The 23,224-nt window shown below is 38.9% G+C and overlaps 1 protein-coding gene across 4 annotated transcripts in view; it reads left to right on the top strand.

The window, feature by feature from the left end:
• The first annotated feature begins 735 nt into the window (after positions 1-735).
• BTBD3 (BTB domain containing 3) overlaps positions 736-23,224 on the top strand; it is a 34,123-nt gene continuing 11,634 nt past the window's right edge. Inside the window, exon 1 of one of the 4 annotated variants that reach the window (XM_077872200.1) lies at positions 736-802. Coding sequence is in view for 1 of the 4 variants with exons in the window: in XM_077872197.1 (XP_077728323.1) it covers positions 2,286-2,397 (112 nt within the window). In the remaining 3 variants the exon portion in view is untranslated. Of the gene's footprint in view, positions 803-1,243; positions 1,369-1,700; positions 1,885-2,245; positions 2,398-23,224 lie in introns of those variants that run through there. The other 3 variants (XM_077872202.1, XM_077872198.1, XM_077872197.1) reach the window with 3 other exon arrangements.

Here is a 23,224-nt window from a genome sequence, read left to right as displayed (position 1 = left end):
GAACAATATACACTCAAGTTGAACTTGTCCCAGTAGAGTTCGCGTGTGCATACTTTTTGGTTTTTGCAGCTTATTCCTTCCCGTTGACCTTCCTCTCCAGGTGAACTTCTGACGCCAGTTCTTACTCTTCCAGGGTCCTCAATGAGGTTTTTGGCATCAACCCAACCCCGCAGCAACTCTCCTTCCCCAAACTGCGTAAGCCGGCGGGGCACTCCCCGTATCTGTTCCCGGAGAAGGATGCCCTCAGCGCGGGAGAGGAATCTCAAGCCAGTGGTTTCCCCTCACTGGAGAACGCCCTGGATCCTGCACAAAGGCTCTGCTAAAGTAGGTGCTCAATAAATGTCGAACACAGTAATTGAAGGAACGAGAGGAAGAGCCTGCAGTCTGTGGAACAAGGGTAGGGTCGCCTCCCAGGGACGGGGAACCCTAGCCCTGTCTCCCGCCTTCCTCGCGCTCCCGGGTCTAGGGTCAGGGACCAGCCCGCGGCCGGACTCTAGGACGGGACGCGCACTGCGCATGCCCGTGTCCTAGGCGGCCTTCGGGCGCGCGGCCTGCTGGCCCCGCCCCCTCCGGCCCCGCCCCCTCCGGCCCCGGGCGCGCGGCCTGCTGGGCGCGGCCCCGCGGAGCGTGCCCTGCGTGCGGGTGCCCGCCGAGCCCGCCGGGCGCTGCATCCCCGAGTGCCCGGGCCGGGGCCTGCGGAGTGGGCGCCGGACCCGGGCGGCGGGCGCGGGCGCGGGCGCGGGCGGCGAGCGGCGGGCGGCGCAGGCTGCGGCGGCGCCGGAGGTGACGAAGGGCGCGGACGGTGAGCGAGGGCGCCGCGGGTGAGCTGGCGGGCGCCTCCGCGCGTGCGCAGCAGCGACCCGCCGGCCAGGGGCGCGCTCCGGGCCGCGGGCCGAGGGTGCCGAGCGCGGCGGGGCCGGGACGCGGCTCGCGGCCGCCCGGGGGCTCTGCCTGGGGCGGGCTTCCCGACGGGGTCCGGGCGCCGGGGCGGGAGGGCAGGGCCGCTGCGGCCGAGGGGCGCCGGGGCGGGGCGAAGGAGAGCGGCGGGCAGCCGGCCGGGTGCGGGGCGGCGGAGGCGGCGAGGTCCGGGAGGGGGCGCGGCCGGGGGCCTGGGCGCCGCGGGCCTGAGCCGGGGAGGCGCGTGCGGGCGGCAGCAAACTTGCCCGAGTAACTTTACTGGGGCGCTGCCAGCGGGCGCGGGGCGCGGGGCGCGGGCTGGGGCTGGGGCTGGGGCTCCGGGGACCCACGGCCGCCCTCCCAGTCCCGTCGAGTGAGGACGGGCTTGCCGGGGTTGTCTTTGCTTCTGGTGCTGCAGCTCGTCCTTCCGAGTTCCGAGCACCATTCACGGTCCCTTCGCGCTTAAAATAGGTGTGTAAGTTTGGTGCTAGGGCGGGAAGGATGTTTGCTGTCTCGGGAAGAAAAAGGTCATGCAGCCTGGTCTTTTTATCTCAGAGAGAGCATTGTGAGAACACGCCGGGGATTCCTATTTGTCAAGAAACCTATTGTCCTGCGTGTGCTTGGAGAGAGCCAGCTAATTCTATTATTAGCCTTAAAAAGACAAAGGAAGATAATGGTGCTTTATTTCCTTTTTTTTTTTTCTTTCTTTCTTTCTTTCTTTCTTTCTTTCTTTCTTTCTTTCTTTCTTTCTTTCTTTCTTTCTTTCTTTCTTTCTTTCTTTCTTTTTTTTTTTTTTTTTTTAGAAAATACTCTAGCACCTCAGCAAATCACGGACCACAGTAGTTCCCAAAATCGGCTGCGGAAGAGAACCAAACCGGAGAGTCTTAAAACTCTAAGCTTAAATAGCGCCCCAGGCCAGTTAGACACGCTGGAAAGATCCCTGGGTGTTTCCAGCTTGCAGCAGAGTTTGGGGACCGGTGACTTAACGTAAGAAAGTCAAGATTTCAGTTTTACCAAGTAGCATTCAGTTTCCGATGGAGATAAAAGTCCAGCTTCGTTTTCCGTAGACGGGAGCTGACAAAGGGTAGTCTGTTTCCCACCCGCGAAGGAGGGAAGCGGCTAATGGTTCGAATTTGAACTTAACTATAATGTGACTCTAGCGTCCAGGTTATTGTTCTCACTCATGGTTTTGGGTTTCCTTTGGGGTTACTCAGCCCTCCTCTAACCCCTGTCCCCGCGGAGCAGTTTTCGTGGTCTTTTAGCCTCAACCCCCCCCCCCCCTTATCTTTTCCCTCTCCCCATCCCCTTCTTTTAACCATCCCCCAGCCTCTGGGAGGATTCCCCCTCCCCCAGTCTGTACCGGCTCGGAAGGGTTACTGCGGGTTCCCATGGCAACGGTTACTCCAGGGGAAGTGGGCGGGTCCTCCTACCTTTGGGATTCCGAGTGGGACTCTTCTGAAGAATTTGAATCACCCTTTTCAGTTCTTGGCCTCAGCTCAGGTAAGGGTGATCTCATACTAGTTCCAGTTTTTCTTTCTAAGTAATTACAGAATTATTAATGCTGTTGTATGGGGTGATACTGCCAGCAGCTATGAGGACTAATCATTCTTCCAGTCGTTGCACCGAGAACTTGTTTAACAAAGTTTCAAACTGTGGTGGAAACGATATTTTTTGAAACCGTTTTCCTTTGGGGGGGCACACAAACTTAAGAATTGTATATATTCTTCAAAGTCCTAAGACCTCTTGTATTTCAGAAGTTTTCTAAGTGAAACAGAATCTTACAGCCACGCAATAATCTTGTGGCAGTTTGTGGGCACCCCCCGCCAAAGTCATTATCAGTCTTTAATTTTTTTTTTGAATTTTATTTATTTATTTGAGAGAGAGAGAGAGAGAGGCAGAGGGAGAAGCAGGCTCCAGGCTTGGAGCCCGACGTGGGACTCGATCCCGGGTCTCCAGGATCACACCCTGAACCGCTGAGCCACCCAGGGATCCCTTAAAATTGTTTTGTTCCTAGAAGGTGCTTTGCCTTGATTTGATTCTTTACAAAAAGTTAAACGCTTGTAGTGTTCTACTTTAAGGCATAGTTTGTCTACAGATTCACCCACTCTTTCCCTTTCCTGGCACACAAAGATAATTTTTTTAAATGTTCATTGTTATGCTCAGAACAGGAATTCTATAGCCATCTAAATCCAGTTTGCATTGCAAGGAACTGTTAAAACGGTTCTGAACAAAGTACAGAAGTATATTGTTTCCATGTCTTAGGCTTTTTTTCCTTTTCGAAACTTTTCAAACTTTATTGTGTAAATAATAATCAGAATTCAGTCCATCAATTCCAAAATGTTTTTAGTAGACCAGGGATTCTAAGCATGCATTGGGAGTTGAAGAGGTTTTTCTCTTGCAGCTATCACCTATCTTGGGTGCTAATTAAGTATGCATTAGCTGGACTATCAAGCAAATTCTGAAAGGATTTTTTTCCATTTTACTCTGAGAAAATATAGATGGAAATCCCTCTCAGTTGATGGATGTTGTAGTTCGACAGCAGTGCTCTGCTGCTAAGATAGTAACCTCTCACCTAATCTTTTTTCCATCATGTTTCAAAACGAAGCCTTCAAACATACATTTGAAAGGATCTGTTGTTTCTATGGTTTCTAAACATTTTAAAATAAAAGATCCTCCCTTGTTGTAGATATTTAGGGAATGATCAAAGAAATCACAATCACATCATCAGAAATAAACTATTCATGAGATGGTGTGCTTCCGCTTGTCCCTTTTTATTTATCTGAATATTTTTAAACAGAATTAGCAATTTTAGTTTCATTTGTAGTTTTAAATACTGTGCTTTCATTTAATATACCATAGACGTTTTCTACACTTTTAAATCTTTGTAAGATTTTTTTTTTTAAATTTTGCTTTTTATTTTAAGGGGGAGGGGAGAGGCATAGAGGTTGCTAGGGAGGGAGAAGCTGACTGACTCCCTGCTGAGCAGAGAGCCTAATGTGGGTCTTGATCCCAGGACCCAGAGATCCTGACCTGAACTAAAGGCAGATGTTTAACCAGCTGAGCCACCCAGGCGCCACAGAATGTAAGATTTTTTAATGATTGATATACCAAGGTTTAAGTAGTTTTCTGTTGTTTGATATATTTTCATTTTTAGTGGTTGAAAATTTGGCACTAAACGCTGGTTCCAAATTCTACTAGTTCTTTGATTGTGTTTGCTTTATCGTGGAATCAGGGTAATAATAATAGTAATGGTATCTGCAACAATAGAGTTTTGGAAAGATGTAATGAACCGAATGAAGACAGCCTTCAACAGAGTCGGGCAAAGGAGGTAGGCTCAAGGAAGAGCAGACTCACAGGCAGTGCTGGAATAAATGCCTATGCCTGAAAGTCTTGGTGTCTTAGACTTGCTTAGGCTAGGTTTATAGCAGAATTCCTGGGGCAGAGGTGAACCTTTTATGGTTCCTGAGGCACGTTGCCAAACTGCTTATGCCAAGACACATTGATTCCCTTATGCACCTAATGATTTCCTCACTGTGTCAGCATTCCAGTGTTTAATCCCTCCTAATTTTCTATAAAAATGTGATCTTATTTTAACTTCTAGTCTTTGGTAACTAGTGGAATTCGTGATTTGCTTCTTGTTTTAACTCCTGAAAGGAGTTTGTTTGGGTACTTTGCTCCCTTTATTCTTAATTGATGATTTTTTTAAATGATTTTGAATAGTTCTGTATAAAGAGTATTAATACCTTTATCATATTTGCAGTTTCACCCCCCCCCCCCACACACACATATAGCTTGTTACTTTTACTTAATGGTGTTTTCCAAACAGCAAAATAGGTTTACTTTTATGTAGTCAAGCTTTGTTTTTTCCTTTATGATTTTTCTTTGTAAACATTTATGTTTAAAAGTTTTATGTTACATTTACCTCATTATGTTACATTTACCTTAATGTAACAAATTTTGAAAATATATTAGATTTTTACAATTAAGTATGTACTAATGTTTGGATGTGAATTGTCTTAGACCATCTCTTCTTCACCAGCAAGTCAATTCTGCCAACACCATTTGTTAAAGTGTCCATCTTTTCCTCATTGGTTTTGATCTTTTCTTTATTACATGTTAAGATCTTGACTAGTTTTGGGTTTGCTTCTGCTTTAGGTCTAATCTATGTGTTGATCTCTAAACTTAACGCCAACTCTTTTAAATTGTAGATTTAGATTAGGTAGAAATATCTGGTAGAGCAAGTCACAATTTTCTTTGGAAAATCAGAATTATGTTCATCTGTCCTTTCAGATAAACATTATCTTACTATCTTTTTTTTTATCTTACTATTTTTAAACTAATACATGTACATAGTTTAAGAGTACTAAAAGGCTTACTGTAAAATAAATGGCCCCTTGCCCCTTTCTCCCCTACCACCCCCAATCTCCTGAGTCTCCCTCTCCCCCAGCCTTTTTTCACTGTTTACTGTTTCTTCCCAGTCGTTTATTGGAGCCTTTTGTAGGGTCTTTCCTCTTGGGCTGGTCAGAGAGTATGGACTTCAGCATCCTGAGCTGTTGAAAGGATCTAGCTGCCAGGGTTCCCCGAGGCATCTGGCAGGAGTCTCAGCATCCTCTTTCTATAGAGCCACTTTGGGGAAGGTTCCTGTGCTCTCACAGCCTGAAGACTTAATTGTTTTATCTACTCTCTTATCAATTAGTCTCCAGTCTTGCTGAGCTCTGGGCCTGATGGCCAGTTGGAAGGGCATCCAGGGATAGGACTTCCTAAACAGCCTTTACTAACCTTATTTTAACCTGCTACCCTTTCACCTCCTTTTACTCCCTCAGTTTGTGAGTAACCTGGAGCATTTCATTCACTCTTTTAGGTGGGCTACGTAGCTGCTTTCCACTTTCCTGCTTTTGTTACAGTTTTCCACTACAGTTATGTGCATTCTTGTTCTTTGGCAAGGACTGTCATTTACATGGAGTAAGTGTCTTTTAAGGGACAATACAGGTTATCCAGATTTCTAACTCTCCTGGAAGAGGTTTTGTTTGTTTTTCATTTTGTTTTTTGTTTAAGCCCTAATATTTCTTGTTAGGGTTCTTCTTTGGTATTTTGTTGTTGCTGTTGCTGTTGTGATGGGTTCTTCAAACTGGTTACTGCTAGTATAAGATAGTTGTTGATTTTTGTGTATTTATTTAATAGCTGGCTTTTACTCCAAGAGCAGTTTGTTCTCTTGGGTTTCCCGGTTATATTAAATCAGTTCCCAATAACACTTGTTTCTACTTTTTTTCTAATATACCTTTTATTTTGGTTTAATGGCATGCTGCACTAATGTTAACGTTCTAGAACATTACAAAATGTTTCTAGAACGTTATCAAATAGTAATGGTCATAATGTGCAAACTTGTGTTCTTTATTCTAATAGGAAAAACAGTAGTGTGATATGGGTTTTTGGTTTATCATAATTCCTAATCAGGACAAAATCTATATTTTTAATTTCCAATTTACCTTGAGGCTGTTTTGTTAAGGGATGGGAATTAAATATTTAACAAATTACTGTTAGCATTTATAGTTTATCATTTTCTTAACCGTATTTCTTAACAGATCAGCTGATTCAAATCCCAAATGTTAAATTGGAATAAATCCTTTCTTTTGGATAATTCTTTAGGAAAACATTCAGTTCACATGCACATTGAAATACAACATCATATTCAATCCATAATTATCTTCTGGGGTGAGGTGGGATACAGTCACTAGGACTTTTTTTTAGAAAAAGAAGATACTCCAAGTTGCTAAATCTGCAGTCATTTCCCATCTTTACGTATTGGCAACATTGATATAATTGGTCGTCATTCCCTCTTTTTTGACATAAGTCACTTGGTTGTGAGAACACCATATGCTGCTTTTCCTCCTGTACTTCTGCATCACTGATTTCACTTTTTCAGTCATTTTTTAAAATTTGCACTGTTTTTTTCTCACCAACCTATTAATTTGGAATGCTTCAGGGCTCAGTTCCTGTAGGACTCTTGTCTCAAACAGTTATAAGGCTTTAATGAAATACCATGTAGCTCTGTAAGACTCCCAGATGTATATTTCCAGCTGGAGTAGTGAGTGCCCTGAAACTTCTGAAGAACATATCAACTACTTTTTTGACTTCTTAAAGCTTGAATACGTAAAAGATAACTCAATTTTAACAGGATTAAAAGTGATTTATTTTTATAGTTTTCTATAAACCTGCTCTTCCTGCATCCTGCCCCATTTTGGTGGGTGGAAGTTCCATTTCTCTCAGGGTATTCAAGCTAAAACCCTTGGAATTATTCCTTACTCTTTTCTCTCCACATCAAAGCTGTCAGCAAATCCTGTTCCTGTAGCTTCAAAATGTACCCAGAATCCTGTTGTCCATAGAAATTCAGGAGCTTAACCCTTTCCCCACCTCTGTTACTACTCACATCCTGTCCCTAGTTTCCAGCACCTCTTGACTGCATTATTACAGTCGCCCCTCTGGTCTCCTTCCCTAGCTTCCTTTTAATATATTGTCAGCATAACAACCAGATAGATCTTTTTAAAACAGAAGTCAGAAAAAAAATAAATAAATAATAAAATAAAATAAAACAAGTCAGGTTACATTAAAACCATCCTATGGCTTTCTGTCTTAGAAATAAAAGTCCAGTTTCTCATAATGATTCATGAAGCCCAATACAATCTGGCTACCAGTAACTCTGCCCTGTTTCCACTTCCATTCCTCTCCTGCTCTCCATTGCAGTCATCTTTACCTTCTTGTTGATCCTGAAATAAATTAGGCACATTCCCACTTTCAAGTCTTTGTGTTGGGTTTTCCCTCTGCCTGTAGAATCTTCTCCGCAGATGTAGTCATGGCCAATTTCCTCACCTCCTTCCAGTCTTCACTAAAATATCACCTGGTCAGTGAGGTCTGCCCTATTTTTAACTGCAAGGTATGTCTTGTATCCCTTTTGCAGTGCTCTGCATTTTCTTTTTATGTGATAGATATCTTATCTTCTAAAATGCTGACTGATTGATTGATGGTTACTTGTCTTTTTCCCCACCCCTGCTAGGCTGTAAGTTCTGTGTGGGCAAATATATTTTATGTCTCTTCATTAACGTGTCCCACGTATATTTGTGCCTGGTACATAGAAAGTGTCCAGTAAATGTTTTTTGAATGAATGAATGCAGTCAGCCTTCTCTCTCTCTTTTTTTTTTCAATGAATTTCTTATAAAGTAGCATAGTCTTTGACATCAGTGGGTCCAACATTAATGATAGAGCATTCTACCACAAGGGAGAAGTTCCAGAACATGTATGATTTAGAGTGGATATAATAACTCACAGACTGGTTATGAGGATTAAGGCGGAGGCTGTGAAGTGCTCAGTTGTGCCAATGTGTAGGGACAAGTCGCTTAACTGTCAGGAAAACGTAGCCAACTGCCTTAATTCACATTTGAATGGTGTGAATTACATTCTAGATCTGCTTTTTGGATTTCAGCTTTAAACCAAGGGGGAATAGTAGCCTCACTTTGGTAACTTTTCAAAATACATGTCTGAGCTCCCTGGTAAATATCAGTGATACACTGTTACTATATTTGTTTTTTTTTTTTTTTTTTTTTTTTTTAACCAGTCCCTTAAAATGGAATATAACCATTTGTTTTCTTCTTGTGCTTTCTTGCTTTTCAAGGCATCTCTCCATCTCTTATATCCCCTTTAAACTTTTTTCCTCTGAGGTTGAAATAGTTCCTTTACAAAGTGATTTTAAAATCACTGAGAGCCACAGAGAAGCACATTGATTAAACATGGTACTAAATCCACAAAATCAAAGCATTCTCAGTCCTTTACCTTCAGCTTCCCAGACTGCAGTCAGTTGCAGTCACCCTTACAGTAATTCTTACAGCAGTCCTTAGAGCAGTCATTTTAGAGTTTTGCTTACGGTGTTTCTAGAGTCTCCTTTTATGTCATTAAAATTGGAGAGTATTTCAAAAGTATCAGACATCCTTCTCTTTTGATAGAGATCTGTATGGTTTGTCTCATTGTAGTTGCCATGCAAATAAGTGATTTCATGTGCAAGAAAAAAGATTTTTTAGAGATCATATAAGCAACTAAAGAATAGACAATAAACCAAAGTGTATGTATTCCTAGAAATGCATAAATCCAATAGCTGTTACCTAAACACAGAATTTGTGAAACTTTTCTTCAGTTTGTTTTCTTTTCCTCTAGGCACATCTAGTTCCTTATTTTTTACCTACTGAATTTTTCTATAGTAGTATATGAACAAGAGCAATCCCTATATTCAGTTAGAGGATGTAAATGGTTTAACCATGATTACCATAGACGTGAGAAATAAAATTTCTGAAGGACCACTGTTTTGAATGCACCTGCCTGATAAGTTTGCTCTGCCTTTGAAATTCAGATTAGCATTACATCTGGGTTTTGTTATTGTGAAGATTCATTCTTTTCAAATGTCGTTGGTAATCATTTATTTTATTTAACCCCAAACAGTTGTTTTATTGGCCAAGTCTGAATGGAAAGCCTTGACCTGACTTGCTGTTGCTGAATCGCAAAGTAACCCTTAGTTTAAGCTATTAATTGATAGCCCACCTGGAAAATATCCCTTATTTTTATGGTTCTACATTTGGTTTGGGACATACATAGTAATTGTTTTATTTGTAAAGTTTTTGTTTTTGTTTTTGTTTTTTTTTTTTAAATTCCCATCTTTTTATATCCATCCAGTTTTTTTGGAAGTGGTGATATTGCCTACCCAGCACCAGCAAACATACCTACTCTGGTGAAGAACTAATTTTGGTCTTCAGTCATTATACTTTAGGTCTCTGGATAGACAAGGGATTACCAAGGCTCTCACCTATTTTCACATCTCTGTTCATGGAAAATGTAGTAAAAAGACTAGTTGTAATAATTAAACTACACTTAGATGTATTATTGGAGGGCTTTTTGGGGAATGATCTACATTCCTAGAAAGTCTGGAAAATGGTATAATTTTTAATTAGCATTATAGCAGGCTTCTCTTCCCCAAATAATCTTATTGTCATCATTAAAAATGGTGAGAAGCTACCCAGAAGCACCTCCTGCTCAAGATGTAAGTTCAGGCTGTTATTAGCTGTTGCTTCCTCTTGTGTAGCCCTCCCCCCAACCCGCGCCTCTCCTCCCCTCCACGTAGGACACCCTTTCTGGCAGAGGTGCATCCCTGAGCACTCCCTCCTTTGCCATGGTTTCTTTTTTCTCCGTTCCTTGGGGCCTTAGGAGCCAGGGTGGGTAAGTGCTGGAAGCTGGCACGCTTCTGTTGGAGAGACTGGGCAGTCACTGGTCCCTGCTCTCTGCCTGCTCGCCCCCCCCCCCCCAACACCTCTCCCCTAGGGGGTCTCAGCATATCTGTCAAGAAATGTAGAATTTTGTTAAGTTGAATTAGTGGATTTTCTAGCTAACTTAATACTACTATTCAACAGTATTTTTGTGGGACCTATGGGATCAGCCCATGCTTACTTGCAATTCTGAGTTATTTTATCTACTTTCTCTTGTCAGTGCCACAAAAGACTCCTCAAAATGCAGAATTTGATCCTGAATTCTTGGTAGCATACAGCTGCTGGCAGGTACTCAGAATCATCACCAGGCAGTGATATACTCTGTACGAGGTTGGGTGCCGGTTCGGGATGTCAGTATATAATGGTGTCTGGCTTGAGTTATAGGAAAACCAGATGCTCAAGTTTGGGACAACTTGTATTTTGATATTACTGTCTTTGTATAATAACATAATTATTGGGTATAAAGTAATTATGAGGATTACAATTCTACCAACATACACAACCTCTGAAATCCTTTTATGAGTGAAGCTAAGAAAGTGTTTTTTTTTTTTAAGATTTTATTTTTAAGTAATCTCTACACCCAAAGTGAGGCTCAAACTCACAACCCTAACATCAAGTTCCATGTTCCACCAACTCAGCCAGACAGACACACCAGTAAAGGCTATTTTTAAATGAAAAATTACTGCTGGTAGATGAAATATTTCCCTTGGACTTCAGCAAAGTCCTAACTTGAACTTTATTTCCAACAAAGTATCTTTTACTACTTAGTATGTTACAAAGATTATTGGCATTATATAAAACCAAACACTGTACTATATATAAATAATACAAAGGTAGATATTAAATTAGTGTGAGAGAAGCAAGTTTTAACCAGACACATTTAACCAAACAAATGTGTCTGTCTTTAAATGAAAGAAAATGAACAGCAACTTCTCTTCACGTTGACAGCAATGCTTACCTTGGGGGGACAGCAGAGGCTGCTACTTCTAATTCTCCTAAGGAAACCTGGAAAAGCATACCATCAGGAAGATGTCCTATCAATGTCTTTCTTACTGTTAAAACTTATGTGAAGTTTCTAAGGACATTTTTTTTTACTAAAAATCCATTTAAACTTTTATTTTAAAGTCTTCCAAGAAGGTATGAACTGATAAATCTTGCATCTCATGTCCTGTGAATTTTGTGAGGTTGGAGCAAAGATAAGGTGCCAAACAGGGTCATAGAACAAACAATATTAGTTCTTTGCTGTTAATTTTTGTGGCAGAAATTGTCATGTTTTTCTTGTATTCTTTATTTTGTCTACCTAATGTGCAAAAAAATTTTGGGGGGTGAATAGTTAGTTGAGAATTTTACTCTCAGAGTTGTTGATTTCTAGAAGAGTAAAACCAAAAGACTGATAGGTATAAACACCTTAAAAGAACTTTTATTAAAACACTCTTAAGGGCTGGCCACCAATCATGCTTACAGTAAAATCCAAATTCCTTATGCAAGTCGAGTGTCAGTGGTTCCCATAGTTTTTGTTCTCAGGATTCTTATACTCTTATTTTGAGAAACCCTGAGAACTTTTGTTTATAGAGGTTATATCTATTGTTATTTATTAAGGAGTAGAAATGAAAGCAAAGAAAAACTTTATTTACTTACATGTTTAAAAATAAATAAATGTTTTGGGTCGAATCATATGATGAAAATCTCTTCTCCCAGGTAGGTAGGAAGGATATTTTAATAGCCTTTTCAGATTATTGAGAATATTCTTTAATACCTTGTCAAACTTTGGTAGTTTTTTAAAGTTTAATTGCCATGTGAAAACATCAGTGAACTTGTACTCTTGTCATACTGAAATCCATTGGTCTGTCTTGCACTTAAAATGGACCATTTTTTTTCCTGTGCACGATTTTGTAATGTGAGTGCATTGTTATTAGAAGACATTGGTTCAGTGAGTTATGAAAATCTTTCAAATGTTATGTTTAATTACACAATATTAAAATATTACATTCATTTAATGTCACCAATCTCATCAAGAACAGTCTTTAAATGTTGGGAAGCTATCAAACATAGTGATGTAATCAAAATTTCCAAAATTTTAATTTTTGCTTGCCTTTATTTGAAGTGACACTTCATTCGTTTTTGAGAAGATGTCTGCTAGATATTTAAGTGAAAAAGCATATTTGGCAAATTTTCTCAAGTACGGTTGATATTCCATGAAAAAAAAAAAGAGTTGTTCACCTCTAAAACAATTACATGAGTATTTTTTTCTCAAGGCAACCATTGTATCTGCATTTCACTAGAACTGCTTTGTGCATTTCATCACACAAAATATTAAGAGATGTGTGCTCAAGCGTCAAGGTTTAATTAAATCAACAGTTTTTACTGCTGCATCTCCCAGAGATTCCCCCATGAAACAGTACCTTGATTATGGCCAAGGAAGGCACAGGAGCTAATTTGCATTATTGAAGCTGTTTTACCACAGTTCCTAAATTCTCCTATTCCCCAGGTGTGGGCAGGGAGGAATGGGGAAAGATAGGTGATTTGACGGGTCCTTCAGTGCTTGTTCCCTTTGGCTGTTCAGGAACCATGGGAGTGATCGTCACCTCTGGTGGCTTAGGAACCAGCAGCATCAATAGTGAAGAGTCACACAGCCAGGCAATGGTACCAGTTCTTTTGGAGCTTCCAAAGAAAACCTTCCCTTTTCTATTTGGAGCAGATGGCTCCTCTCATGAGGGCTCTTGGTTATGTATCACCACTACCAGATGTTAACTAAGAGGTTTCAGAGGGCTTCAGTCACTTCTACCTACTTCACATACTTTCTTAATCAGTGCATTTCAAAACTGCTTAAAATAATACCGTAAAATCATTCATTCTTTAAACAACAGGCACAAAATAATATATTTACCTTATCCCACCTGCTCAAAAAATACATTTTTGATAGCCATTTTAAGTTATTTGGAAATCCAAGTTATTTTTTATGTTTTGCCCACAATTCAAACCATTGCATTTTAACGGTTTGTTAATAAATCATCCCTACTAATGATTTTTAAAATCATTACTGGTGATAAAAATTTTCCTTTATTAACATGCAAGAGACTTGGCAGCTGTGGAGAAGATACTCAGCTATTTATTCCTCTATTGATATTACTATCTTCATTTATTCTTCCTTTAGTCTTAGAATATATTGATAGAAGTTGAGAATTCTTTATTTTTGGGAAAAAATCAAACACTTTTGTTTCTTAATAAATCATGACATGGAAATGCACATGTGTAAAAAGTGCACTTTTCTACTTATGCTCATTTTCTGCGGTAATTTTAATGGGACGTTGCCCATCCCTGGCACTGTGGTTTGTTTGCCATGTAGGCGTGAGTTTCCAGACTATTCACATAGGAGCCCTGTACACACAAGCCTGTTTTATTACTTTGTTTGAGGATTGGGTGTGTCTAATGTAGTGGAAATTTATCCATTCAGTGTTAAGTACAAATGAAACACATTTCAAAGTAAAAGTCTCTTTAATTACCTATTTTTTTAGATTATTCATATGACTGCTTTCTTCCTTTCATGTGAATTGCTGAGAATTTATTATCCTTTCCAGTTCATTAAATTATTAAAATTCTCTACTGGTGCTATAAATAAATATGCCAGACCACGAATTGAGACTAGTTGATAAAGGCAGCTTTGTCCTAGTAACTGGGTCTTGCTTGTGGTTAACCCACACTTTAAATATGTGAATATCTGTACTACAGTGAGTTTTAGACTTCTGGTGAAGCAAAGCCTTGCTTTGAAACACATGTGGGGACTTGCTTTAAGTAGAGCTTTAGCATTGTCATTTGGCCTAGCTGCAAGATGAATGCAGTATTACTAAACTCCATTTGTGCTTGGACATGTTCAGGAGAGCCTCGGGACACAGATATCTAGATTCTTTACCACTGTACCTCACATAAACCTGCACTCAAAAGATAGCTAGAAACATCATAGACCTCAGTTTCGGACCATTTTAAACCCAGGAAGAGTTGCACTCTACCAATGCACTCTAGGGTTCTAAATGGGCTTGGACATGCTGGACTCAATCCTTCCTGTTACACAATGATTGAAAGCCAGATGTGAGTGTTGGTGCTTGTGGTGCTATTAACTCTTACTGGGAGATGTAGCCCTTAGAGAATTCAGTCTAATCAGACTACATAAGGCAGGATGGAATGTGAGAAAAGGCTGCATGGAGAGCCTCTAAGCACCAGGAAATCTTCCTTATTGAGTTGTCTTTGGACTGCATTGTGAAGCATGGATAGTCATCTGGTAGGTAGATTTGTAGGGAAGAAAGAGCAGTGAAGATTGCAAGAGGCAACAGGCTCATTTGCAGTGTGGGAACAGTCTGGTTTGCTAGGTGAGTCCATGAAGAAGATAAGATAGAGCTTACAGACATGTTGTGGTGATTCAGAATGTGTTGTAAAACATGTGACTTTCTCTCTCTGAAAAAGGCGAGACAGAGTTTCTTTTCTTCCTGTGTAGATGCTTGGTCTGCAGTCCTGATGTACTAGTGGAGCAGGGGAGACCCATTCTTGTTTCACATGGTACCTCTTCAGGAAGAACAGCACAGAATAGTTGGTTAAAACTTGGCTATACACCACCTAATAAATACTCCTTTTTGTTTCCTTTTTGATGCTATATTTTAAATTTTATGAGAGCATATTACCTTAAATACTGACATCAACTAAGTCTCCTATCCTAAACTCTAACTGGGTCATGGCATCCCTATAGCTGGCTAGTAAAATGCTTATGCAGAGATCTAACACCTATTAATTTTGATCACCATTTTCAGAGACTGTCTGCTTTTCTTTTGTCTAGTTCCAGTCATGATCATTACCGAAGATCTTGTATGGGTCCACATTAACTCTGAACTGTGGTGACATGGTTGTTGTGTTAAAAAAACAAAGTAACAGTTGAATTGCCACTTGTTGAGGATATATTTGAATATCTGCTCATTATAGTTCAGGTACACATGTAAATACTGCCTGCCTGTTGTTTTGTGATGTAGAAATTAGGGAAACCCGAATTTAAAAACATTTTTTATGAATACTTTTGACTCTAAATGAAACTCACTTGAGCGTTATTTTATGAGCAATTAAATTATTTTATTCTATACCTCTGGGCAGTTCAAGTACTGACCTACTTATATGGTAGCTCTTAATTAAAAAAGAAATGCTTGCTGAATATATATTAGAATTGAGTTTTTGTTTAAAATATCTTATTTTCTTAGTTCTGGCACATGCAGTGAAACTAAGTACAGAACCTTCTCAACTTTTATTCCGATTACAACAGCATGAGGGATGGAAACAAGGGAGTACTTTATCAGTGCCAAATAATTATTTTCTGCAGCAAATGAAAGCAGTCTCTGAATGTTACTTGGTGTTGATATAGTTAAGATTTTGCCAACCTTTATAGGACAATGTGCCTTTATATTGTGTCCTTCACAACAGTCATGGGGAATTGTATACTTTAAAGCTAATTAAAAGTAGCATAGAACCCATTTCTTAAATTTGCTTTTAAAACAGATTTTACTTTGAGTTTTTGCCAGAAGTTGCTTTCTATAATAATCCTCTGTTACAGGCTTCTAATTCTACTTGAATTTCTTGTTAGAAAACATTTTTGTGACTTAGTTTAGAAAAGTTAGGTGCCTTTTTCATTTTCGTTTGATGGTCTCTACCCCAGAAGAGATAGGTTGGAAATTGGGTATGAAGATGCCTTGTATAACTTCACATGTATTTGTATTTTCCCAAAGCACAGTTTTTCTCAGTGGAGATTTCTTACTTTTAGATCTTGCACTATTTGCTTAAAATAACTATCTTTTATTGTAGTCATATACATAGTAAAAGTGAAGGAAGGCATTTCATTACTGGAGACCCTTGTGGATGACAATCAATTCCTAAAATCGGTAACTGATTTTTTTCTATGTGATTTTGTTAAAATAAGAAATAAAAGCTTCCTCTTACCTTCCCCCAGCCTTGCCTTTACAAAACCTTATCTTGTTCACTTTACAGTGATAAAAATGTTAATCCTGTAGATATTTTTTACTAAGAGTTGTGGATGTTGGGGAAATTGGTCTGTGACATTTACCCCACTAATAACCAGTATCAATACACAATATCTGGTGGTTTGAGCATGTCCCATTCCATGTGCTTATTGGAAAAGAGTGGCTTTCCCAAATAGAGGAAAGCATTAACTCTTAATGAAAAAGGGCTTTGGCTTTTATTTTAATCTGATTGTGGAAATGTTTTTTGTTATTCCTAATATCAGGGGGAAAAATAGCACCTGCCTAAAGTTAAAAAAAAAACTATGAAAAAATGTTTTTCTTTGATTAGCATACAATTTTCTTCCTGTCAACTGAAGCCAACAGCCAACCTAAAGAAGGCTACAGCAAAGTTGTTCCATTCTAGCATTTCCAGTAGGATTAATGTCCCCTGTTGGATCAGTACAGTCTCCCTTCTGGCCTTCTCAGAAGAGACTTCCTGAAGCCTGATTTTACTTCTGTTTGGATAAATTGTTTTTAAGTACCCAGATCAAAGTCAGATGTTAATGGGATCATTGTATTACAATACTAATGTTTCTTTCTGGATGCAGGGCTCCATTGTCCATCCCAGGACCCTGGGATTATGACCTGAGCCAAAGGTTGCTGCTTAACCGACTGAGCCACCCAGGTGCCCTGAAAATAATAACTCCTAAGCAGTCATTTAGCTCTAGGTTTAATTTATATATAGTGTTGTTGTAAGTTATTCTTTGATTGACTGATAAAGTATCTTCAGCAGATATTACCCAGAGAATTAATAGGCTTCTGTTAATCAAGTTTATAGAAATGTATAGTTGTACACCATGAGAAAATGTTAGAAATGCATTGCATTAATGCTGGAACTCTTACTAATAGAAATTCTCATTTTGGAATTTCCATGTAGACGTTCTACCATATCATTGATTATCATAGTAGCAGTCTCAATTGAGAATTATGATTATATACTGTTTCAAAAATGACTATTTGATGAAAGCTTAATTATTCTAATGTAGTTGAGCCAGAATTCTGAGCTGCCATCTTGCCCGGTTAGGAGAATATTAACAAACCTAAAGAAGAGCACCTTTTCTTTCTGTTGAATATTCACCTTATTCACCGACTACAAATTGCCATCAGTTGTAAGATATGCTATTATTCTATATACCAAGAAGAAAGGGAAGAAAAAGGCCTAGTAGTTGTACTTATGAGATTCCCATCAATTATAAGATAAACCCAATTTCAGAAATATTAAATATTAGCTGAGTTGATTACTCAAGTAATGTTGAGTAAAGATAATATTAAAATGTAAAGGAGATTATATTAAATAAATCAGTAATTCTGCCAAACATAAAATTTCTTTAATCCTAGAAATCTAGAATTGTAAAAAATTAAAATAAGATTATGTAGTCAGCACTTTATACATGAGGAAATTTACTAGAACATCTAGAGTATATAAAAATTAGCAATTGATTATCGTTTACCAAAGTATATTAAACTCTATAAAAGAATTCATAGTAATCCTTTTAAATAGCTATCTTTAGAGTATCTCATGATAAATTTTATATACTGTTCCTTCTCAAGATCACTTCATTTAAATATGATAGAGAGGGCAACCCTGGTGGCCCAGTGGTTTAGCACTGCCTCCAGCCCAGGGTGTGATCCTGGAGACCCAGGATTGAGTCCTATGTCAGGTTCCCTGCATGGAGCCTGTTTCTCCCTCTGCTTGTGTCTCTACCTCTCTCTTTCTCTCTCCCCTCCCCCCCTCTCTGTCTCTCATGAATAAATAAATAAAATCTTTATGAGTTAAATAAATAAGAAAGAAAAGGAAGGAAGGAAGAAAATAACTTGGGATTTAGATGAAGTTGTTTGGTATCCCAAGTGTGCATATAGACACAGTTATAAGCATGAAATATCATATTAAATACCATATGGAATTTTTAAAAGAATTATTGTTTCTGCCTTCAAAGAATAGACACATTCTACCTTTCTGCATATTTTCCAAGTTGGTGTAATTTAAGATTAACAGGAGCTCTGTGGTGAAAAGGAAATGACTTAGTGAATCTGTCCATGAGCTTCATTCTTCTAGCCAGCACTGGGGTATGCCATCAGTCTTAGTTATCACCCTTGGTGCTACAGTTAAAACTAGTTCATTGTTGAGAGGGGCCAAGTTGAGTTGCTAGTATAGACATCATTATGTGTTCCATAGATGGACTACTTGTAGTTTTGGGCTCTCTCATAAAGTGAGTACAGCAGAGACCTGCCAACAGGTGGTCTCACAGGTTTGAAGTCCAGTGGACAACTAGCCTAGAGTATGGGTTCCAGGTGCAGGAGATTTGTGCATCGGGTGGGGACTTGATCACAGTGTACAACACAGATGTTAATAGTTGAACCTCACCAAAATCCCAGTAAGATCGTCAGCAATTTAGGACCTTCTTGGCCAGTGAGAGAGGCTTGAGCAAGATTGCAGATGGGATGAAATGTCAGTAGTTGTGAGGCCGGGAAGATTATAAAGGCAGGGAGCCAGATTAATCTTTGGGTTTTGGTTGTCCCAGAAGATTGTATCACAAATGTTTCCTGCTTTGGGCACAATTGTTACTAATAGTGAAAGCTTGCCTTTTGCAAAATGTTTTCAACATTTATCAAAATGCTTTCCCAAACAGGTAATCTTGCCTTCATTCTTTAAACCTGAGGGTTGAATGGGTATTTGGCAGATGAAAAAAAACGAGTCTAATGGATACTAAATACTAAATACTAATACTAAATAACCTTAAGGTTACTTCTTGTTGGCTCTTGCTTTTTTCACTATATCATGCTGCCAATGCTTGATTCCATATTTATTTTTATATTTAGAAAGCATATAGTCCGTTTTCCAGCAGCTGTTGCTATCTTTAGGGACTGCCAACATTTTGTTGCCTTTTTTTTTTTTTTTAACCTCCTAAATTGCAAGCATAACTTTAGCTCAGTATTGAAAAGTAAGCAAAAACAAAACACTATTCCATCACGGCTTATCAGGTTAAGTTAAAATTACTCTCCTCTGTGATGGTCTGTCAGTAATTTTTGGAAGTGATACTGATTTCCACAGTCTACCCTACCTTGTTTAAACCCCAGTTAACCTCACTCTGTAGCTGTTTAGATATTTTGTGGTAAACCAAATACAAGTCCAGACAAGGAGTTCAGAGTTAGAGCAGTTAAACAAGAGTTGCCCCCGTTATTAGTTGTCGACATAGGATTTGTTGGTATAAACCATAACTGCCTGGTTTCCCCAACTTTCATTTTACTGGAGAGCCTCTTATGTTTTTGAGCAGATTACTCATGGCCCTTAGGCATTTTTTATGTTTCTTCCTGTTATAGTTCCTTTCCATTTCTTCCCAGAAAGTATCCTAGAACTCTTCCTACAGGGTGCAGAATATATATGTTCATGTTTTTCATATCTGTAAATTTTGCATATTTTCATTTTAAGTAGATGAGAAATATGAAGGTAAAAATGAGGGGTAATTAACTGTGGATGGAAATTAGAATGAGTGGAACAGACAAAATTAGGCGACCAGTCTGGAAATCTGCATTCTAGTCCAGACATTGTGCCACTGCTTAACCATTCACAAATCCCTTCTGGATACCTAGTCATCTTACCTATAGAGAGAGTTACATTAAATGATTTCTAGAGCCCCTTTCAAGTTCCAAACCTCATTCACGTCCCCAAACTGAATATATAAGATTCTACCAAATAAAGAGGGATGTCAAGCAGACCTTCCAGTGGTGAAGATGATCTAAGTGAGCCTAAATTCTGTTGATAATCTTGTTATTGGGAATTGAATGAAAGGAAATAAAGATGATTGAACTTTCTGACAATTGTAAAAATCATCCAAAACCCACAATGACTGGCTAATCTCTTAAAGTTGGTTCCTAATCTTGCTCACTATCATATGCCAGCCACCTAACACAGTGCATGATCAGCATGTTGTATTTTAAGTACAGGTTTTGCCTCTATCTGAAAGTACAGCATACCTGTGAAACCCTTTGTAAGCCAAAAAGGCATAAAGAAGCAAATACCATTAATTCGTTTGGAAAAAGTTTTGAGTGTCCCTGGAACCAAAAAATGACTTCTCTCTGGCTTTTCTGATAGAGTAGAACACATCTTGCTAATAGATGCACAGAATAAATCAAGATAAAGCACAGATGTTCACAGAGTTCAAAGCTCTGATGGCTTGATGCTGAGTGTAGTTCCCAGGGAAGAATTTTGGTGGGGCCACTTTTCTCAGGATGTGTGCTGCCTCTGTAATGGCTCACTGCAAAACATGCTGAATGCTATTTTTGCTTTTTACCTTTTTTCATAAAAGCAAAAATTCTTTGGATTTCCTTTAGCTAGTCATAATAGATACTAATGTAGGTCTTCCGTAAAAGCAAAGTTCAAAATGTGGACTTTCAAAAAGTGAGAGATACATGTATATACTTTATAAAAGATTGATGGACTTCTTGACCAATTTACTTCATTAGGGCAGATTAACCATGTCTTATAACAGCTTTAAAATTCAGGAGGCAAAAAAAAAAAAAATTCAGGAGGCATAAGAATATAAGAATTATAAGAATAAATGATACTGGGACACCTGGGTGGCTCAGCGATTGAGCATCTGCCTTTGACTCAGGGTGTGGTCCTGGAGTCCCAGGATGGAGTCCCACATAGGGCTCCCCTCGTAGAGCCTGCTTCTCCCTCTGCCTCTGTCTCTTTGTCTCTCTCATGAATAAATAAATAAAATCTTAAAGAATAAATGATACAATGCTAGTTGAAATTTTGGAGGCAAGATATGAAAGTACATTTGGAGCTGGTATCCTTTATTTATCCACCCTTCAGCTTAATGGGTGATGTTTTTGGGTTGCAGATTCAATAGATGGAGTTTTAACTCCAAATTTAATTTCTCAGGGGGAAAAGAAGCCATAATTTGTGTTTAAAGAAGTGGACTATAGATATGAAAGCAGAGAGGAAAGTGACATATAAATATTTTGTATAATCAAATCAATTAAAAATTTTTATAACATTTTATTGTGTTCGGTCTGGGTCATGGATTGCTCTGAATGATGGATGATAACTATGGCTCCTTTTTCAAGGAAAATAAATGCACACTCCAAGTTGTTCATTCCATTTGTTGATGCAGCTATTGCTTTCTTCCCCTTAGCCCAAGTTCTTGATAGAAGAGAGCCCTGGAATGTTAAATTCTGAAAGCTATTAGAAATCATCTAGACCGGTATCACTTAAACTGTGGTTATGAAAGCAATAAAATGAATTAAGACCAACATTAAAAAGAAAAGAGAAAAATCAGATCGAAAATATCTATACTATCCTAATAAGCTAAGCGTTTTTGTTCTGTGAACTATCTTTCCATTTGTGCGTGAATATGTGCTAATCCTGAGTCCAAATATATAATGCATTTCTGACTGAGGATTGAAGGTAAAGATTGAGAAACAGTCATCTAGAGAACCTCTTCATATTATTGCTGAGAACTTGAGGCCCTTAAAAGCTAAATGATTTATCAGACTCCCCTCCCCTCCAACACACACACACACACACACACGCTTCAATTTTTTGTGGCCGAATGGGGACTGAACCACATTATGTGATTGCTGGTTTTGCTGTACCAGAATATATATTTTTTGAAAGAAAATTGAGAAGTAGATTATTTGAAAATACTAAATGGTTAATTTATTTCAACTTGGAATTCCTTAATCCTTTATTTTTTCCCACAAACGTGATCTCTGTTGTCCTATAAAATAATCTGAGCATGAGCTTCTTTTCCAGAGAGTCGAAAAATATTTTGAGGCCTCTTAGTTGGCTGTCCACACACGTGAATCCTAGAATTTTGACATTTAGGGCCTAATCAGAAGGCCCTAATTTTATAATAAGATATGAAGATTAAGTTTTATGATCAAACCAAGTTAAATCATTTTAAATTTTTTCACCATTCACTTGATAATTGAATGCGAAACATGGCTCCAGATGTTGATACTGGATCATTGGGAGACCCTGTAATCTTCCTTATTTTAATCTCATATGAGGTTTTCTCAAACTTGAATGTCCTACAGATTAACTAGAGGGTCCTGTTAAAATGCATTTCTGATCCAGAATCTGGATGAGATTCTGGATTTCCGACAGGCTCCCAGGAGGTTCTGCTGCTGCTGTTGAGGCTGCTCCATGAACCACACTTTGAGGAGCAAGGACTTGGTGTTACTTTTTAAACTGTGGTAGGAAAACGAAGCTCTTAAGAAGCTTTCTATGTCATGATTTTACTAACATTTTCATGCTTTTCAATTTGATTATAAAAGTTAAAATGCCATTTAATTTTTGTATTTAAGAACATTTTTCTGTATTAACATTTCTTTAAAACAGCCATACTCCTCAGTCCCACATTTCTTGAGTGACAGTGACCCTCTTTGCAGTATTATTCTAGGGGATTCAGATTGAGCAGTGCTTCATGTAATTAGTATATTCAAGCTTTTCCACAAAACTTAATTTTCCAAATACCTAAAACCTTTAATGTCAGAAAGAACATTTTCTAAAATATTATATAATTTTCTTAAGCTATTGCGCACACTTCTTATTTTAGTGGTGTAAGAGCAGTGTTCAAGCCTTTCTTGGTAAAAGGTGTTGAACTGCATATGAAATGAATAAAAACCACAAAGCCTTCTAAGGAGCTTATATCTACTTTTATCTTGTATCTGCTTTTTATGCTTGTTATATTTTGTCTTTCCAGTTGACAATTATTAGTATGTCTGTCTCAAAGCAGCTTATTTCCCTTTCCATTCTAATTGGTCACTATCGGGGATCCCTGGGTGGCGCAGCGGTTGGGCGCCTGCCTTTGGCCCAGGGCGCGATCCTGGAGACCCGGGATCGAATCCCACGTCGGGCTCCCTGCATGGAGCCTGCTTCTCCCTCTGCCTGTGTCTCTGCCTCTCTCTCTCTCTCTCTCTCTCTCTCTCTCTGTGACTATCATAAAAAAAAAAAATAAATTTAAT

The sequence above is a fragment of the Canis aureus genome, chromosome 26 (genome assembly GCF_053574225.1).
Source record: "Canis aureus isolate CA01 chromosome 26, VMU_Caureus_v.1.0, whole genome shotgun sequence".
Lineage (NCBI taxonomy): Eukaryota > Metazoa > Chordata > Mammalia > Carnivora > Canidae > Canis > Canis aureus.
The sequence above is the reverse complement of the archived record's forward strand: the minus strand, read 5'-3'. Positions and strand labels throughout refer to the sequence as shown.